At 41.4% G+C, this 19,195-nt stretch overlaps 1 protein-coding gene across 3 annotated transcripts in view; it reads right to left on the bottom strand.

Moving 5' to 3' along the window:
• INPP5A (inositol polyphosphate-5-phosphatase A) overlaps positions 1–19,195 on the bottom strand; it is a 254,812-nt gene that overhangs the window by 37,239 nt on the left and 198,378 nt on the right. For all 3 annotated transcript variants that reach the window (XM_075107881.1, XM_075107879.1, XM_075107882.1), the window contains 2 exons: positions 4,308–4,403; positions 3,899–3,973 (listed from right to left, as the gene is read on the bottom strand). In XM_075107881.1, coding sequence (XP_074963982.1) covers positions 3,899–3,973; positions 4,308–4,403 — 171 coding nt within the window. The remainder of the gene's footprint in view (positions 1–3,898; positions 3,974–4,307; positions 4,404–19,195) is intronic.

Genomic DNA, 19,195 nt, shown 5'->3' with positions numbered 1-19,195 from the left:
TCCCAAACACAATATACTTTGAAAAAAACCCACTTATAGCCTGGTTTATCATAAATGATTAAGGAATTTGGAAAAAAAAAAGGTAGACGTGTAGATTTATTCAAGAACTCCCTGCACACTGCTGCTCTCCTGAAAGCACTGCATGCTAATTTTTATCGCTTGAGAGCTGGCAAATCCAAAGCTATGACCAAGTTTTGTGTAAGTAATGTACTGGTGAGTCAGTGTAAGGTCAGGAACAGCGGACAGCTCTGCAGACCCACTCGGGAAGCCTACGCAGAAGGCCGGGGAGTTCCCTGAGTCCCTCCCTGCGTGGGGACTCCTCGTGCTCTTTGGATGGGTGAGGGGCAAGAGCGCAAAAGACGGGTGGCTGGGATGTGGCCGTGGCTCCTATCTGGGGACTGCCGCCTCTTGAAGGGTGCAAGCAACACGTTCAGATTAGAGATGCCTCATTGTTTTTTGCCCACTGTTCATGGGCAAGTCTCTGGAGCAGGAGGACACAACGGTGCTGTACAGCACAACTTGGCTACATCCTACTGTCAAGGTCAGAGATATTGAGCCTTTTCTAATTCAAAAGCAACAACTTAAACGGGCATCTGTCTGACACTAAGGCAAAACTCCACATATTGTACCTCCTCTCGTCCCACCTTTCTCGTTGCTGCTCTGTAACACCCTTCCCCGTAACACCCAGACACGGTAGTTCTGTTGTAGTTATGGGAGTTACACCCTGGCCCATCTGATGTACTTACAGTCACCACTGACCAAAGATCGTAACTTTGATGTACAATTCAGAACACATGAACTAAATATTAAGACAGTTTCACATTGTCGCTACACTTATTTTCAAATAGGCTTTCTCTTTATCGCTACACAGCTGAGTAAATCTGGATGTTCGTTTCCGAAATAAAATGATTCAGAACAGTCATTGCACTTCGAGGTAATAAATATAAGTAAATTGCTAAGCTAACTTTGGAATAAGCTACAGGTGAGCCTGGATAAGCTACAGATTAGTTTGGAAAAATTAGACCTGACAGATTACTGTATGCATTTCAAACTGAATTTCTGTTGAACAGATAATTTGTGTCTATATCAGATTTTTCATTAAAAATACTCATTTCTACAAATATATCTTAAGATTCTTTTTGTTGATTACAATGTAAAAAAGAAGGAATAACTGTGTATGGACAATGATAAAGTAGCCTGCTGATAATAAATATTTGTCAGGTCTTGTCACATCTGTACACATTCCAATGTTACTGAAGAGACACCACACTGATAAAAAAAAATACCCTCAGAAAAATCAATGGATTTTGAGCTAAAGCAGTTGCTAAACACACAGAAAACATCTTTATCCAACAGCCATAGTGCTGTGAAAATTCCCAAGCCTTGCATTGGTACAGCTAAGGAAAATTTAATCTTCCCAAATACTCATCAGGGCACTCCATCCTGCAGACCTGACAGCCCCACTTATAATTAATTATACAATTTCGATGGGAATATCGACTAAACAAAGCTATAAATCATAGAAAAAGTCAATAGGCATGGACACATTCAATCATGTCCCAACCAATGATTACTACTCTTAAAATACAATAATTATTTTCAGGAGCCAGCTTGAATTAAATTTCTGTCAGGCTGGTACAAGACCGGCGGTTGATGAAGGATGCGATGGATTTTTTGGGTTGAATTCGGCACAGAGACATTTATCCTTTTAGATAGGTAGTTTGTTTTTAGTGATCATGGTGCTGCGTGTTTAACTAGACCATGAAGATTAGATTATCTCCAATGGCTCATTATATCGTTTATCTTTTCCTTCCATGTTTGATCTGGAAGATTTCCCGCTTCTTGATGCATGAATGAAATGACTGCTGATTTTGAAATGGAATGTGCTTAAGTGGGATTCTGGCTACGCTTTCACACACCACGTCCACGTACGTGAAGTCAACCAGCAGTCACATGAAACACCACTAGGATGTGGTAAATGGCAGCAACAGGAATAGCTTTACTCAGCTTCAGAAATGTGCTGGGAAAAAATAAAAATGACAAACATCTGATTTGTTTTAAAAAAAGCTTAAAAAATTATTATAATAAGACACATAGAGGAAAATCTGGTACAGGAATGGGATTAGTATGGAAACAGGAATTGTGATTAGTGTTATTACTTTGATTTAAATATCCCCAAAGCTGCAAAACATCAGTGAAAGAAATGTTATGTATTTCCCAAGGATACATTCACCTTGTAAATTTAAAAAAACCCAAACCCCAAACCAACTTATCTCACAGCAACTGTGTTTTTAAGATAAGTTGCCTACATGGGTATTTCTCGTGGTGAGCATACACGCCACACATGAAAGATGTGCTGAGAAGGGACAGCAGTCCAAACAAACAGGATGGACATCAAGAGATGCTGAAAGGAGAATCAGATCTTCACTTCCCTCATGGGTCTGACTCATCACACTCTTCTGACCTCAAGAAATGAGATCTCAGATTCCCACATGGAATTAACCTCCTAGATGTAAGTCAACTTAGAAACAGAAAGGGTAATAGGGCTTCAGCTGTCTTCCTTGCCCTGGATTCTTGCAGACAGCCGTCCAAACAGCCGGAGGTAGGAGAGAAGAGAGAGAGGGAAGAGTCATGGATCCTGCGTACATCCCATCCCTATGCAAAAAGTAGCAATACACTGTGTGAGCAGACACACTGCGCAATTGGTATGGTGTGTGGCAAAACGGAGAGGTGGGGATTAAGGCAAACACGAAGGGGTTCTCAAAAAGCTGAGACACAGAAGATGAATCCCTTGTCGTCTTTTATTTTGGGTATGAGGAAGGAAAGTAAAATTTGGCCACCCTGAGCAAAGGACTGAAGAAGGACGGGGAACCTTGGCTAGCTTGTCAGCCTGCACAAACAACTTTGACACACACAGTTTCTGCAGGACACACAAAGTTTTCTGAAGGTTTGATTTGTCTCCTCTAGCCTGCCCTATTTATATAGTGAAGAATATTCAACATACAAATGCCGTTAGTTTATGCACACGCGGGCGGGTCAAGATCTGACACAATCTAGTGTAGCTCTTGCAATGTCAGTGAAGTTGGGCCAACTTCCGCAAGTAGAGGCCTATGACATCCACAATAATGCTCCCACGTGCAATATGCATGTTCCTGATTTTTTTATCTGTCTGTAACTGTCTGGGTTTCTTTTTTTTTTTTTTTTTAATGCTTTATGTTTTTCCTTTAGATATGTAACTCCTGGGAACCTTAGAGGAAATTGAGAAAGCTGCAAGCAGTGATATAGAGATTTTCCAAAATGAAAGTGACTATATTTTGAAATAAAATCACCTTAAAGAAGATATAAAGCCATTCTCCACAAAAAAATCACACTCCTCATTACAAATCAGAAGGTTAGTGTTCTCTGTCTGCTGTCTCCTCTTCGGAAGGACTATGCGATTGCCCAGACATTGCCAGTCAGCTGCAGGGTTTGAGCTCTCTACTCTACATATTCATGCATTTCTACCATTCTTCCTGTACTGAGAAAACCCAGGTATTTTCAGAACAGCTTTGCATTAAGGGATTTTCCTAAGTTACTGTGGTGGACAATGAAGAGCTAGCAAAGAAACACATTGCTTGAAGAAATGCAGACCAGAGGACAAAGTGAAGTGAATTGTCACGTATTTACAATTTAAAATTTTTCCGGTGAAAAAGAAGGTAAACGCGCCAAAGTTAAGACGCTGTACATAAAATAACTGGCTAAGTAAGGAGGAAATTTGGAGCAGTTATCATGTTAGATGCATTATCTCTTCTCGTTCTGTAGACAGGAGGGCTGATAAGGATAAAGGGCTGGTAGAGAAACGCGATTTGTATGTGAGTTTCCAACTTCTTCCTTCAAAAGTGCTTAGCAATGAACTTACCGCAGTGCCATTGTTATCTCTAAATACATCTTGATTAAAATAGTCAAAGAGCTTCTTTTCTAATTGTAGCATAACCTAAAACAAAAACAGAGAAAGGTCAGCAAGGCTCTTGGACTCAGCTACCTAATACACAGCTGTTGGAAGTGACCCTTTTAGAGACACGCAACCCTTTAGAACTACACGACATTTCTGCATGTCTAAAGCTCCTTGTCAGCTTGCCCATTTGCCTGACTGGCAATCACTTAAAAAGATCCAATTAACTGAGCATTAGGTGTGACAATCTATACCCCTCCCCTCCCTTTAAATTATCAGTTTGAAACAACTATATTCGTGCATTGTTGAAAAGAAAGTGAACATTCGACAACGTTTCTATTTACACAGGGGGTACAGAGGGCATTAAGTTGTTTACCTTTCGGTCATTATCAGATTCACGAAATATTAGCTTGACTACTTCATTTGTGTCAGCTGCCCGGATAGTCTGCATTGTAGCCTTTGCACATAGTGTCTAATAAAAAACACAAAGGGAGAAAGGGAAACTAGTTTTTATGAAACATAAGACCACATTTAATTGAACTTTATCTGTGTATCTTCAATGCCCGCCTGAAAATATGATTTGCTGTAGATCAAAATACAAAGCTTTACTAATTTAAGTCACTTCCACTCATGATGGATTTAAAACAATAAACTTAGTTACCGTTTGGAGAGAAACAGGCAATATTAAGCAAATATCAATCAGATAAGGCAAATATTCACCATGCACGCAGGTTCTTTCACAGGTCTGACACTGTATCACACATTACTTGTAAACATCCTCAAAAGCCACTTCCTACAGCTAATGACTCCACAGCCCTACCGGTTTCTGTACCGCATTCTTAAAAGCTGATAACTACATTGGCACTGCAGCTCTGCAGGTTAACTCTTGTCTGCAAAAACTGCCTTGTAAATTAATGTTCCAAGTATAATTTAAAAGTCTGAGCAACACTTACATAACCTGACAGTAAGTTTCACAGTTTACTCTGGATAGCAAATTCCCCATGCACCATCCTTTTAAATATGAGACCACATCACATCTCTAGATATTTTGAGGACTGAGCGTCTGAAACATATTATAAATCAACACTTATCAGGCTCAGAGGTATGCATTTTCAAGAAAGTGTCAGGCCTCGATTCACTTGCCCTTTGCTTGGTTGGGGCCCAGTTTCAATGGCAAAGTTGACCTAGAGGATAATATAGAATAGGTTGTTTAAAGGGCTCGCTCTGTTGCATTTTAACAGGTGAAAATCTGGAGCTTTTAGCAAACCGGTTAGGCACATATTTAACTTAAAAACATACTTTGGATTCACTGGAGCTACACTTTTGGCGAAGCTTTAAGTATGTTAAGTGCTGTTAAATGCATAAATAGACTACATCTTAACTGAGGGTCAGGCAGGCTTCACAAAGCGCTCTGCAGTTATCCAGCTTGGGCAAGGCTACTGGATGGTGTGCAATGCTACCCCAGCCCATCTGCCTGGGTTGCTGGAAACCGCAAGGCAGAAGACAGGAAGGGGAATTGAGGCAACGTTGGCATTACTCAAAGGTGGAGAGAAAACGGCCAAGATGTGCACCCACACCTGGGAGGCAGTTCAACACCCTTCGGTACGGCTGAGGCACAAGCTGCTGACAGGGCCTGTGCACAGCCCTGGGTAAGGGTATTGGCAAAGGCCATCCTTCTGAGTAAAAGCTTATTTTGCTAGAGGTTCTTAACAAAAGTATGCTAAAGAAAGTCAGTCAGTCAAGAAGCAGCAAAGGGGTGACTTCTACCTGCTCCGCCTGCTCCGTTCCTTTTTGTAACGGCCAGACAACAGATTCTCATTTTGCATAATATTCGCTTATAAAATAAGTATGTTCTGTGGTAACAGGGTAATAGAATTTCACATCCTACTACATGCTTCTTTCTCTCACAAACAGAAATGCTTGTATTGGGATTCATTATTAGAAGTGCAGCATCTGTCAGACAGAATGCTGTGAAACTACAGCTTACTTCTCAGTTCCCCATTCTAAATTTCTTCTGAAGGAAGAAATACATGCTGAACATGTGTTTAAACAAAAATCCATCTGCTTCCAAATATTTTAGATCTCAGCTGAGGTTACCAGTGCTAGAATAGAAACAATCTGTCAATGGACTTTTTGTCCCCATTTGATAGAAAGACATTAAAAAATGATCCTTGGTAAAGGCCTCCGTGTGTTGCCATAGTACAAACAAAAAGCAACGAGTTAAGCAATTTCATTTTTAAAGGATGACTTGAGTGTGATTCAGTAAAAATAAAATACAAATCTGATTTTTTTCTTCAAGTCTGTGAACTAAGAGGTGCCGATTCCCCATCTTACTGAATAGATGACGTCCTTTCCTGGCAAACTTTTCTTGACTGTTTCCTCCCCCCGCAAAAGCACTGCCACGTCTATAGGTTACAAACATCCAGCTCTGGGGTTTATCCTAAAAAACTTGGCACACTCATGGCACCAATGCAGCCGTAGGTGTCTGTAAAATCACAGTTTCCACTGAAGAAAGGAGTCCTGGTCACAGGGACACAGATGTAGGCTGCCCTTTGAGCGCTTCATCTGTTCTGCAGAATTTTAAGGTATTTTTGCGAAAGGCCTGGGAGAGGAGAGGGAAGATGCCGGCAGTCGCTAGTTAAGCCTAGCTCTGCCTGGGAGGGAGGAGGAGAGGCACACCAGACCATCAGGGAAGCTGCGCTTTTGGCACCGCTTATTTTAAGCGCCGACCTACTAACTTTTCCCTCGCATCCACGATGCACCCTAGGATCCGTTTTGTCTGTTTGGACACGTAATTACCATTTTGCCATCTGTGTCTGTACGAGGACACCGCTGAGGTAATCCACCAGCGAGCCATTCCCAAAGCGAGCTCCCTCCGATGCTGGCTATTGAAATTCAAAGCACAGATTAGCTAATCGGGTCAAGCCCCAAAAAATAGCGCTTTGGGCTCATGTGTCACAAATCAGTCTGGTCGCCTTTAAACAGCGCACCAGATTAGAACAAGCACCCGAACAAACCAAAGCGGAAAACTCGCCGCTCTCTAAAGCTGGTTTCTAAAGCCCTAACAAATCGCTCCATCTTTCACTCATTTAAACTTTCCAAATGAGGGTCAATACGGTCCCCGAGCATCCAAATGCTAATGCGCTTAAGTGCGCTTAAGCAGCTTTCCAGAGTGAATGGGCCAAAGAAGGGCTCGAAAAGACAAGGCAGAGTTACTGTCACTGTCAAAAAGTCATTGTAGCCACCCCCAGAGTGGTTGCAATTCAAGAAATTCATGATTTCTGTCTCTTAAAGGCATCTGCTTGAGAACATTTTTTTTTCCTGAGCTGCTTTATCTCACAACTTCAGGCCGGCTCTAACAGAAAAAAACCCGCGATCGACTGAGAACCAATACAGAGAAAGGACCCACATACCTTATTGCTTTCAAATTTCACACGCACAAAAAGTTACCTTATTCAGAGACAAAAAGTGATTGGGCAAAGGTTCATTTCTTATACAAGCTGGAGCACTCCTTTTTTCCTCCTCCTTTCAATTTCTACGAAGTCGTAGTCACCCAAGCAGAAAACTTTCGGGAACATGTGCCTTTTTAGACAAGTCTACTTATGAAGGGATTTTTTTGTTGCTGGTAAAAAAAATCAAAACGCTATGAAACCACGCTGCTTCTTTTTGGGTATTCCCTCAAAGGTACTCTTACAAAGTCAGAAGAGGGGAAATCAGATATCAAAACTCCTCTATCCAAGTTATCTTTTAAAAAAAATCTTTTCTCTTTGGAAACAGGATTTGGTTTAAAAGCCTGCAAGAGAGCTGTATTCAGAGCTGCGAGAGAACTCGGTATTCAGCCTTGGCTTAGCAAACACAGGCATGTCTTATTCCCGTTTTCACACGCACTGTCCACACAGGTGGACACATAGATACTTTGTAGTAATTTTTACATAATCCTTTGCAATAATTTATGTGTATTGAATTGTAAAACATAGCAATATCTTCTCCGACAATTGCCTTGAACGTAATGTACTGCTGTGCAAAGCTCGGAGTGAAAGTTTTTTGTATTGACAAAAGACAAAACTGGAATTTCTTCTGAACTCTGCAGTCCTCAGAAACAAAGCCTTTTGTTTTACAGCATAAATGCAACCTTCAAAGTACAGCTGCTCCCACACATACACAACACGTTGAAATGTTTTAGACTGTATTTCTGCATACGTACAGTAAAAGGGCATAAAGACATAAAAACAATTGTTATAAACATATCACACACACAATATTCTACAATACATATTATAGAATTGCTTTTTATATTGCGTTTATACGCAAACACTCTGAACGGCTGTGAACTGTACTACCCTTTCCTGCTAGTGGTGCTCTGTTGGAAATGGCAGCTGATTTTTCACTGATTTTGCGCTCCTGCTTCCTGAACATCCTTTAGACTCCTGAGTCCAGCTCTTGATGTGTGAGCTGAGTTACTGCAGGCTTGTAATTCAACTTTTTTTTTTAAAGGGGGAAAAAAAAGCGTTATCCAAGCATATACAGACACAAGCTTTCCGATTGCCTCTGTCTACCGATTCTAAAGATGTGCATTATTTTTCCCAATGATTTGAACACTCTTCTTAGGACTTACCATTACTTTGAATTCTTCCTTAAAAAAAAGGAAGTAGAATATAATCATTGCTCCTTTATAATTAAAAAAGTTCATCAACAGTTGCAACTGCAGTTTCCAGTAAGCTGCGTGGATTAAAACAGAAGTGTTTGTGGCTAAAAGTGCCAGGGGAGAAATGCAGAGGCTAACATGAGCCAGTCGAAATGAGGTCTTGAGCACACAAGCAACCAACTTAATTACATTCAAGATATTTAATTTTATTCCAGTTACATACTCTGTAGATTCTGGCAGGATATTAAAACCAGAGGTACATGTATCATCTAATTATGACACCAAAATTCTTCCGAAATGCTGCTCAAAACCCAAAATCAATCTGACACTTACTAAATCAGGATAATCAAATATATTTTTATTATTATCTGGATGCAAATTGTATTTGAAACAATCAGCAAGGTAAAAGATTTGCTACTTTGGGAATAACAGGAACATCTGTCTTGTTTGGGCTCGTCCTTACCTCTGAGGGGTTGATATGATTTCCTGGGTATTGGGAATATAGTAAGAGTAAAGTCACCAAATCACGTGATTTAAGAGAAATAAAACTTGCAAGTGAGAAAAAAAGTTAAATGTAACTTTCTGAGTTAATGAAAGTTATGCATTTAGCTACAGGATAGTTAACACTGTTCTTTAAACTCTATCTGCCACTGAAATGGAGACTTATTTTAGCTAATTTTTCACAGGTATTCAGCCATACAGCTGTTGCAAACAATTAGGGGAATTAGAGAGCTAAACTCCCCAGTGTAAAGCCATCAAAACCCATCTGAGAGGACATACACTTTTACCTGAAAAAATATCCCTTAGACTGTGTGTTAACTTGTGTTAAATTTAACTGTGTGGAAATAGCAATAATGGCTCAGAGAAGTTACTATGCTCTTAATACTAATAGGCTTCTAGGAGCAGGAATTTAACTCAGCAGTGAGATAAATATTAGACTAAAGAACAAATATAAAAAGGTATTAATGAGAAGCCAATTAAAGTATCAATATGTGGAATTACTTTCTCTTTGAATGTTCCCAGAGGAGTACGCTCATGTCCAGGGGAGCAGAGATGCTGGAGGGCCTGGGAGCGAAAGCCTCCTGCACCCCTCCTCTCCGTCCTCGCAGCGCACTGCTCATGTAGCATGCGTGCGGCCCATCTTCCGACGGCAAATCGGTGCAAATTACATCACACTGTTGCCTGTATTCATTTTAGGACTGATTTAACTTCACAGGCAGTTTGCAGCAGCACCAATTCTAACACCTGTGAAAACCTGGCCCAGAAGCTGCCCAAGACCTGCGGTAGTACTCTGGTCTCCTCCGCATGACCCTTTTGCTGATTTGTGCCGAAGGGGCGTTTTGGTATTAAAATACCTCTTTGGGTAGCGTCTGTGATAAAAAAGACCCTATCTTCATGCTCCCATACTCTCAAAGACCTCCTGCGTCCCTAAAATAAATAGTACCTGCTGGAAACAACTTGCGCTTCTTTGGGCTCAATTTCACATTAGCTGCACTAAGCTCATTGTGAAATGCATTTCTTGTCCAGAAACTTAGATCATTCATGACAATGTTATTAAAGTGTATCCCTACGAAATGCAAAACCATTTACGTTAGTTTTTCAGGTGCTTCACTGAGTAAACCGAGAGACCGGTTTAATGGCATAGCCTCTGTCTGGCGGTACACGTAACTGCCTGCCCTGTCGATGATACTCTCCTGCTCTATTATTGCTGAAAACAACACCCAGTTCTTACAGAGTTATCTTTTTCAGCGATGGGTGAGATTTCTGTTTGCATTTGCAAAGGAGGCAGCGGGGCCACGGTCCCAGCAGTGCCCAGCTGCAGACCGCTAGCCCCAGCCCACCCTCGGCCGGGGCAGGGAAGGGTGCAGGAGCCGCCAGCTCGGTGCCAGATGCCCGCAGAACAGCCTGTCCTTCCCCAGGTCCGGAGAGACCTCGGAGGTCGCTGACTGTGCCCTCCCTGCCTCTGCAGCTTTCCTCTGTGCCAACAGCTGGTGGCAATGACAGCTCTCTTTTTCTCTTCTTCAGAGAAGAATCTGAATTAAGTCCAAAAGGCCTTTGCCACTAAGATTCCCCGAGATTACTGATCTTGAAGAAAGTGTTGAATGCCCAACCTGACATTCTTGGAAAGAATGTGCTATTACAGCTCTGTCCCAGGAGACAGGACTACTAGATTGCAGCTATCAGCTGCCTCCTTCCATCTTTTTCACGTGGAACATACACTTCTGACAGCATTTGAAAGAATGCCTCTTGGCATTTGTTACATGTTTAGCAGCAATAAAATTCAATCTATTTATTAGATGCTCAGCATAACCTACCTCAGCTACTTAGACACTGTGCTTAATTTATAAACCTCTGATGTTTAAATATGAATTTCCTAATTTTGGCTAACTGTCCTAAACATTGTTTTCCTCTGAAACCAAGCAGTTTGTCCAGTTAGATGTTACTTTGTATGTGACAATTTAGTTCTAAAATTTTCACCAGTACCCATCGAATAGCAGAACCTTAATTACAACTTGCTCACCGACATAGATCTAAAGAGAAAGCGTAAGGGATAATAGTTCCTCACACTCCTAAATTTTAATCCACAGAACCCTCCCACACCCCATTTTTTCAAACTGAGAGACTTTCACTGGACACTTCATGCTGCTCTGTCCTAAACAGTTTTGCAAATATAACGATCCCCCACTTTGTAACCATTTTTCTTTTTCAATACTGGTGTTAAATGGACCTTTTAAAAAAGAAACTTTTGTATTACTGTTAATTTCTCACCCCTCCGGGTGCATCTCTTTCTAAGAATTCAAAAATCAGGACAGAATTCCTTTTCCATCACACATATTCACCTGCATGGTGATCAGCTTCTAGTTTTCTCTGTCTGACTCCTTCTGGTCAGGTTCCACATCTTTTTGGCTTCTCGTTTCATTTTCCTGACTATGGTCTCCAAGTCTGACTTCAGCTAAGCATCTACATATTGATTCACGAACAGTTTATCCTGAGTTGTTTGGCACCTGTATGCATCAGGAACATGAAACTTTGTCGGCCCTCTGCAGGCAAAGGTAAAGTTTTCAGGTAAAGGGTTCCCCCACCTGCTTTATAAGCTCTCAGTTTAAATTCACTTGCTGGCATTGATAAAAAGTTTCAAATGCATCCAGGACCGTGAGTAGATCTGGATAAACCCTACACCACTAGAAGATCTGGAACTTTGAGGCAATCTGCTAGAAAAATCCCCTCCCTCCTCCTGTCCATCTTCCTAGTCATTTAGCATCAGTACTTGTTGACAAGTAAGGTCCTGAGGGACTTTTCAAAGGCAATGATTTGCTTTTCCATAATTACAGGAACTGGAACAGCCCAACTGTTCCTATGGAAATCTTTTGTATATGTTGCCTTGTCCCATAACATGTGAACCTCTTGAGATTTATTCAGATGCTCGTTCTTCTATTACTTCTCTTCCATTATTTTTTCTGCTTTGGCCAAGGAGCAATACCAGCTTGAAAAATTCCTTGCTGGAAACCCGCACAGCACTTACTCTTTTTTTACTCCAGCTGACTAAGCAGAGGACTGCATGTATTGTTTCTGTTGAGCAAAGACTTTGATGAAGCACACAGGATCTGTGATGTAAATCTGTTTCTGTAGAGAAATGTAAAATCCTCTGTTCCCTTGAATTCAGGAGGAATGAAATAGGAGGCAGCTTCTCTCCTTATAGCTAAGCTTGCCTTTATCTAACTTTCAGACTAAGAACCTTCTATTTCTATTCATTTAAAAAGCAAAATAGCCTGTGAAGCCCATCTGCTCCTGTATGTCTTGCAATTGCCTTTGTTTTGAGTGGTAACATTTGCCTCTGTTTGTGCTGATGGTGTTATTGTTTCTGCTACCTCCATGTTTAATAGTTTTTCACAGCTGTAAGAAATGAAACATGGGGGCAGTAACATGAAGGAGGAAAAATTTAAGCCAACACCTAACAAAATTCTTTGGTGCTTCCTGACTCACTTCCAGAACTGGATGTTGTAGGGTTCCTAATAACTGGAGTCTGTCAGCTTTATTCTTGCTAACTGTTCCAGGGAGCACGCGTACTCACACAGCCTGCTGGGGACGGACAGGAGCGCGCGCTGCCACATCACAGCTGCTGCAAAGGGCTCTGCACAGTACAGTACTTCCATGTTATCTCACTCAGAACAAAGAGCAAGCCTCAGGAACATGCCAATGCAGTATTTCGTTCCACCAACTAGTGCTACCAAAGGGAGTAAGTTCCGGAGTTTGCCCTTTAAATTAACTGGGAGTTTTGTACAAAATCAATGGTGTGACGTGGCTCAAGATGAAGGCTTAGCCTCTGAAGGGTGTGAACCCTCGGCTTCCAAAAAGTAGACTTGCAACAGCAGGTACCACGTATGCAATGTATGATGCACACCCAACACTCTTCAACAGCATTTTTGCACGTGACTTCTATTAAGCTTATCCTCAGAAATGAAAACTGCAGCTGACTTTTAGAACATGAAGTGTTGGGGGATTCTGAAATCAAACTACAGATCTACCTAAAGTCGATGTGCTTTTCACCAGACACTAGCTACTTTTAATCACAAAGCGAGAAATACAGAGAAGTACAGAATGGCTTCTTTCTTCCTATCATGCACAACAGCAAAAATATTTAGTCCCTTAAATAAAGAGGAAACCTGAGTCCTGGAACAGGACAGCGACTTGCATGAGGCACAAATGTGCTCCAGGCTGTCAGCTCCTCAGGCCTGTGCTCTTGGTAAGTCTAAGCACAACTGTGAGATGGATGCGTGCCCTCCATCTCATCAAAGGACCATAAGTATGTATGGCAAAGTGGGAGAGATCTTAATATTCTTCCACCATTTCCCCTCTATGGGAAAAGAACACCCTTCTTCTAAGTTAGCTTTACTTTTAAAGTGAGCAAATGTGACAGGAAAATAATTTCCAGTTCACTGTATCTGGTTTTCTGACCTGAACAAGTTTTCCAAATTGGAAGAGAAATTCACTGTGTCTGTAACTGGAATGTGCTGTACAGTGTTATGGCGAGACTAAAACTTGGCTGATCAGGTGATGCCTCGCTGATGCAACATGTGGACGATTTCCTCGCTGTATTTTTCCCCTTTCTCTGGTGTGTCCAGCCTCCCTGACTCTGCTCTTTTTCATCCTGCCATATCTCATTCATTTCTCATCAACGTACTCCCTGTCTGGTTCCACATCGTTTGCTCCTTTATTCACTTTTGAAATGGAATATGAGTCCAACAGCCTGTAAGTTCAAATAATCCTTTTTAGCTAGTTATGTTCAAATAGCTCAGAGAACTATGAGGTGGGATTGTTGAATCGTCCCCCTCTCCCATCACTGCTGTCACACAGCCTCCAAGCAGTTGGCTGCGGCAGCGCCTTGGCTCTGAGACGCTGAGAGGCTGGGCTGCGGGGCTGCTGCAGGTCCCCCAGGAGGCATACTGCCCAGCGGCAGGCTTACGCTTCTTGAAGCAGACGCGGAGTTCACCTACTTCCCGAAGCACTTATTCATGCATTATAATAAATGCTTTTCAGATAAAATGAATGAAGGATGTCTTTGCAAAATTCTGTGCGAGATGTGGACGCAAGGTTTACTACATTCTCCCGGTAAGATGGATGGACAGATCAGTACGTATATGACACATACACCACACCCAATAGAAAGACTGGCAACACATAAAAAACAGTTGTGCGGTAAAATAGTCAGTGTGGAGAGCAGGAAATACGGTTGCTTCTTCTACTCACTGCCTCTCTTCACCACCGCTGGCAAGGTAGCTTTGTGTCCTCTTTGGTGTGGTTTCTGATGGTGGAAGAATGAAGACTTTGTGCATTACAGCAATATTCAGAACCCCCTCCAGGACACCGCCCCCACTGAATGGGTCCAAAGCTCAGCTGCTGATCAACAACAAACTGCAATGCAGCCCTTGACCAACTAGAGTGACACCGCTGGGGATCCAGCGGGATTTAACCCAGCAACGAACGCCGATCCCCGGCTCATTTGATGCCACCGGGTGTTACAGCACTGCTGAGAGGGGACAGAAAGCTCCGCCAGAAATGCAGCTTCCACAGTCCTCCTGCTCGTATGGATCAAAGATCCATCTGGAGGGGACCGGGACCCTACTGGGCAGACAACCAGAAACCATATTCTACAGTGTTCCTGAAACACAGATGAAAAATTTTTCCTTAAAGCAAACCAAGATTCAAATGTGCTGAGAAATGCAGAGAGTTCCCCATTATGCAGAGAGAGGGAAAAACGCAGGTTCAGAAGTGTTAACGCAACATCATTTTAAAGCTAACAGCTGTGGACTAGTCAGTGAAGTGCTCTTCTTTTCGCTGTATCTTTAAGTGCTGTTAAATTCATTTGTCACTTGATCGAAAGCCAACAGGCTACAAATCTCCCAAGCCCCTCTTGCGCTGAATAGTGACAGGAGTATTCTGTTCCACCATAAGAAAACATTTGTGTGCGTCTCTGTCCGGAGTCATACATGCTATTTTAACTCATCTGCCTCCCCATTCTCTCCAGCCCAGGAGGACAAATTGCTCACTGTGGCTCCCTTTCAGAGGCAGTACAGCGGGCAAAGAATCATGACTGAGCAGAAACACAAGAAACAGGCACATAAAAATTCATCACTTTGGCCTCCTGACCTCTTGCCACCGGGTTTGGCAAACCCTGTCTCAAAAAGTAGCACCAAGGGAGAGCTAAGCAGACTGGCTGAGTGAAATTACTGACAAAAAATATCTTGGACACAGGAAAACCCCACCAGATGCTTCATTGTCTTTGCAGAGAAGTGGTGCTGAAAAAGGGGGTGATCTACCACATGGCATATTGGGTGGAATAAGTAGTGCCATTGTTTCAGAGCAGCTCTGTCACTTTACTGACTGCAATACAAAGAGGTGTAAAGCAAGATTTAATCCTGACTTTTTAGTCAGCAGATTAAAACCAATCATGCCAGATGTCCACAAGACTGTTTAACATACAGAAAGCTTTTTCATACTCTACAAAAAAAATGAAAGCTGTAATAACTTCTTCTTTATTTCCTCTAGAGAGGCCTTTTTCACTCACTTTTAGTCAGGAAAAAAGGGAGATGTTGTAATGGATTTTAAGATGTGCTATTATTTTTTACTCTACCCTTTGCTCTTTTTCCTTCTAAGACAAAGCTAAGCAAAGTAAATTCTTTTATCCATCCAAAATCAGACAGGTATGCCCAGATAAACTGCTGGTATAATAAAGTTGTGATTTCAAAAAGAACTTACACCCGTAAGACCAGAAATGGACGTGATCAGCAGTATTTGCAATAGAAGCTAAAATTCCTCTCCATGATACTTGATGTGACACGAGATATGAAAGTACGGTTGTCAGCATGCTGATAAATAAAAAATACAGGACCGTTTTCCCCCAAAACTGAAATTCTGCTTGTGTGACTTTTCGCATAGGTGACTCCTCACACGTGCTGGCAGAAACGCAGTCTGAGGACGTGCATGCTTTGCTGCCTACTTTAAATAAGAGCACACAGGCATGCATCAAATTTGGCGCTGGCGGCATCCTGCACAGCCCTTCGGGCAACCCTTGCTGTATGCAACAGAAACCTTCCGGGGCCCCTGAGAACAGGCTGCTCCCAGTCCTCGGGGGAAGTCCAGGCAGTGCCACGGGACGCTCTCTGGCAGGGACATCACCTCCGCAGCTGCTCCTGCAGTGGGACCCAGAAGCCTGACCGAGGTGACTGGAAGCTATGGCAAGCTCCAAAATATGAGTGCTAATAAGTGATAGTCTTCTTTAAAAATACTCACTCAGTGCTCTTATTTAAAGTCACCTATAGAACTGTTGCACACTTTGCAGTGTTTTCTTAATCTGTTGCTTTCTTCTTTTCCTCTTTATAACCAAATTAATCTCTAAAAATATTACCACAAAGGATGTCAATTCAATAATTACTGTACTTCTAAAACGTGTTTAGTATTTTTCTGCTATACTGCAAAAGTGCAAAAAAATCTGTCTATTGGTGTGCCTCCCTGAATTTCCATAGCCAAAAATGTTGCTAAATTAAATTGCAAATCATATATGCGGTTAAGAAAAATAATTGACATAATCTGTGGAAAAAAGCTATAGAAAAAAATATATTCCCTTAAAATTCTAGCATTAGACTGTTTTGTATCACACACATCATTTACTAACTTGGAAGCTCTATGGCAGCAAGACAATATCATGCTTGGCATCCCTTATCTGCCAGTTTCCTATGGAAAATAATACAACTTACGTATCTCATTTGTTTTCTTGTCACGTACTTTAACAAAATCCTCATTACAAGCTTCTAAAATAAAAGTAACCATCTTACTGAATCACTGACCTAAAACAGTACCATTACAACCATTTTCTTCATTTTGTATCTAACCAAGATCAAAATGAAAACAGTTAAGATCATACGATACATGAACTATCAAGACACTGCTTTAGTTATACTGGTACTATGTTAAGGACGGACAGAACTTTTGACCGGCTTTTGAGTACTTTCAGAGAAATAAACATAGCCTCTACCACTGTGTTAATGCAGGTACAAGTGGATGCTGTGCTAAGCTCTCTAAATCAGCTGCACGCATAACTGCAGATGTTCTTTCCTCCTGCCACCAACTGAATCATTTTGCATCCTGCAAAACTTGGGTGCCACTTCTGGAATTCAAATGAGACAAAATGATAAGTATGTTTTGGTCAATCATGATTTACAGCTGGTAAACCGAGTACCACGCTCGCTTCCTGGAGAATGTATTTAATGAAGTTAATTAAGCTGCACTATTTGTCTTTCTATCATTATCATCCTTATTGTATTCTTTGCAGGTCTTGTATCACACTGGTAATTTTGGACAGGTAGACAACTTCACTAACATTTCTCTTTTCCCTGGTGTACGACAATGACTGAAAGGTGTTGACACGCTGGCTTTAAATCTTCTAGCATCTCATCTTGTACTGAAGAGGTGTGGGCAGGCACCATAATGAAGATGATGGTATTTTCTTTCTACCAAAGTCCAACTGGAGACTCTCAAGCTACCTAAGAGGAGTAAGTCAGCTAAGTGTATACCTGACTGAGATTTCTGCCAGTTAAACACTTATTTCGCCACTCCTTATTCCACTCTGGAATTTGCACAATTTTAAAATTATAATTCTACTACCTACTTCTGAATTTCTTCAAGCAAGTCTTGTGGGTGGCCCTCAAGATACATTTTACCAATTTTTCATGCCCATCCCTCGAAATGTGACCCTGCTCCTGCGCTTTTATCTCTCTGACAACTTCACACAGGAAAACATGCAGCCCCTCTGATAGCATGAAATCGGAAACAATAGCCTCTGGAAACAAAAGGGAGTGGGGAGGCAGGATACAGTCCAGGTCCTGGCTGATATTAGGCACAAACAGATGTTCATAGGACCCGATACCCTGAGTGAGCTGAAAGGAAAAGCTTGTAAAAGAAATGGACCTTAAAAACAATGTATTGAAGAGCTTTAAATAAAGGCAAAGGGAAAGCAATATGGCTTTCCATGATAAATCTCAGCAAAGAAAACCAAAGTGGCACCATGAATTTCAATGATGCATTTTTCTTTTTCAATGAACTCTACAGCTCATTTTGAAATCTACAAATTGCTCAAATCTCAACTTAGTTTACAAGTCTCCCATATCCATTAAAAGGTTACAATACACCCATTTCTCGTTTCTTATAACTAATCACCATAGCTGGGAACACCCAGTGAAGTCCTGAAATATAGGCTAATGCTATTATTTTAAAAGCTGCTTATAGCTCAACAAAGAGGAATATGCTGAAAGAATCTTGATTGGAAAAATCTTAGACTAGAGGTTGGAACAAATTACGTTCAATCTCCTTCTCTTTTCATGTGCACTATTTCAGACTCAAAAAGCCCCACGTAGCGGATCTATGAAGCGCTGTCCTGAATTGGACCCGGTTTCTGTTTCACAAAAGCCAATACGCACCATTTACAAATGAAACAAAGTGTAGAATCACTTCTCTGACTGAAGTTTCTGCTTTTGTGATTAAAACTCTCTTCCTCTTTCTTGAAGAGCTTGCCGTCCAAAAGGCCCTGTGCCATGCTCCAATGCACAAAATACATGTATTCATTACAGGAGGGGAAAAAAAACCCTGAAAAATTTGGCACAAAGGCGGGTGCACAGCTTAAGTCCTGTTTAGGATAGCCCTCACTTGAACTCTGCACATTTGCATAGATTTTACCTATTGATTGTCTCTATTAGGAATATAGTGGATAACTAAAAGAAATGTTTCGTCAGCTGTTTGTGGTCAGGTGCAGATTTAACTTGTTAATTGCTAGCATCAGTGAGATGCAAATGGTAAAGAAAAAGAACTGGTATCTTCCTTCACCAGCATGAAACTCTGTAGAAATAATTCCAATGAAAAGAAGATCTGAGACAGAAGGTATCTAAGTCTGCTTAAGAAGCTTTAAGAAACTACTAGTCAAAACTCAAGCCAAAAGTGACCATGCATTTGTCTAGTCTAATCATACATACCACAGACCACTATGTACCACCAGTTTCCTCCTGAACGGAATCAAATGGCATCTCTTTTTCTAAAACAAATCCTCAGAAAGACATTAGCTCTTCATA

Source organism: Phalacrocorax aristotelis, chromosome 12 (genome assembly GCF_949628215.1).
Source record: "Phalacrocorax aristotelis chromosome 12, bGulAri2.1, whole genome shotgun sequence".
Taxonomy (NCBI): domain Eukaryota; kingdom Metazoa; phylum Chordata; class Aves; order Suliformes; family Phalacrocoracidae; genus Phalacrocorax; species Phalacrocorax aristotelis.
The sequence above is the reverse complement of the archived record's forward strand: the minus strand, read 5'-3'. Positions and strand labels throughout refer to the sequence as shown.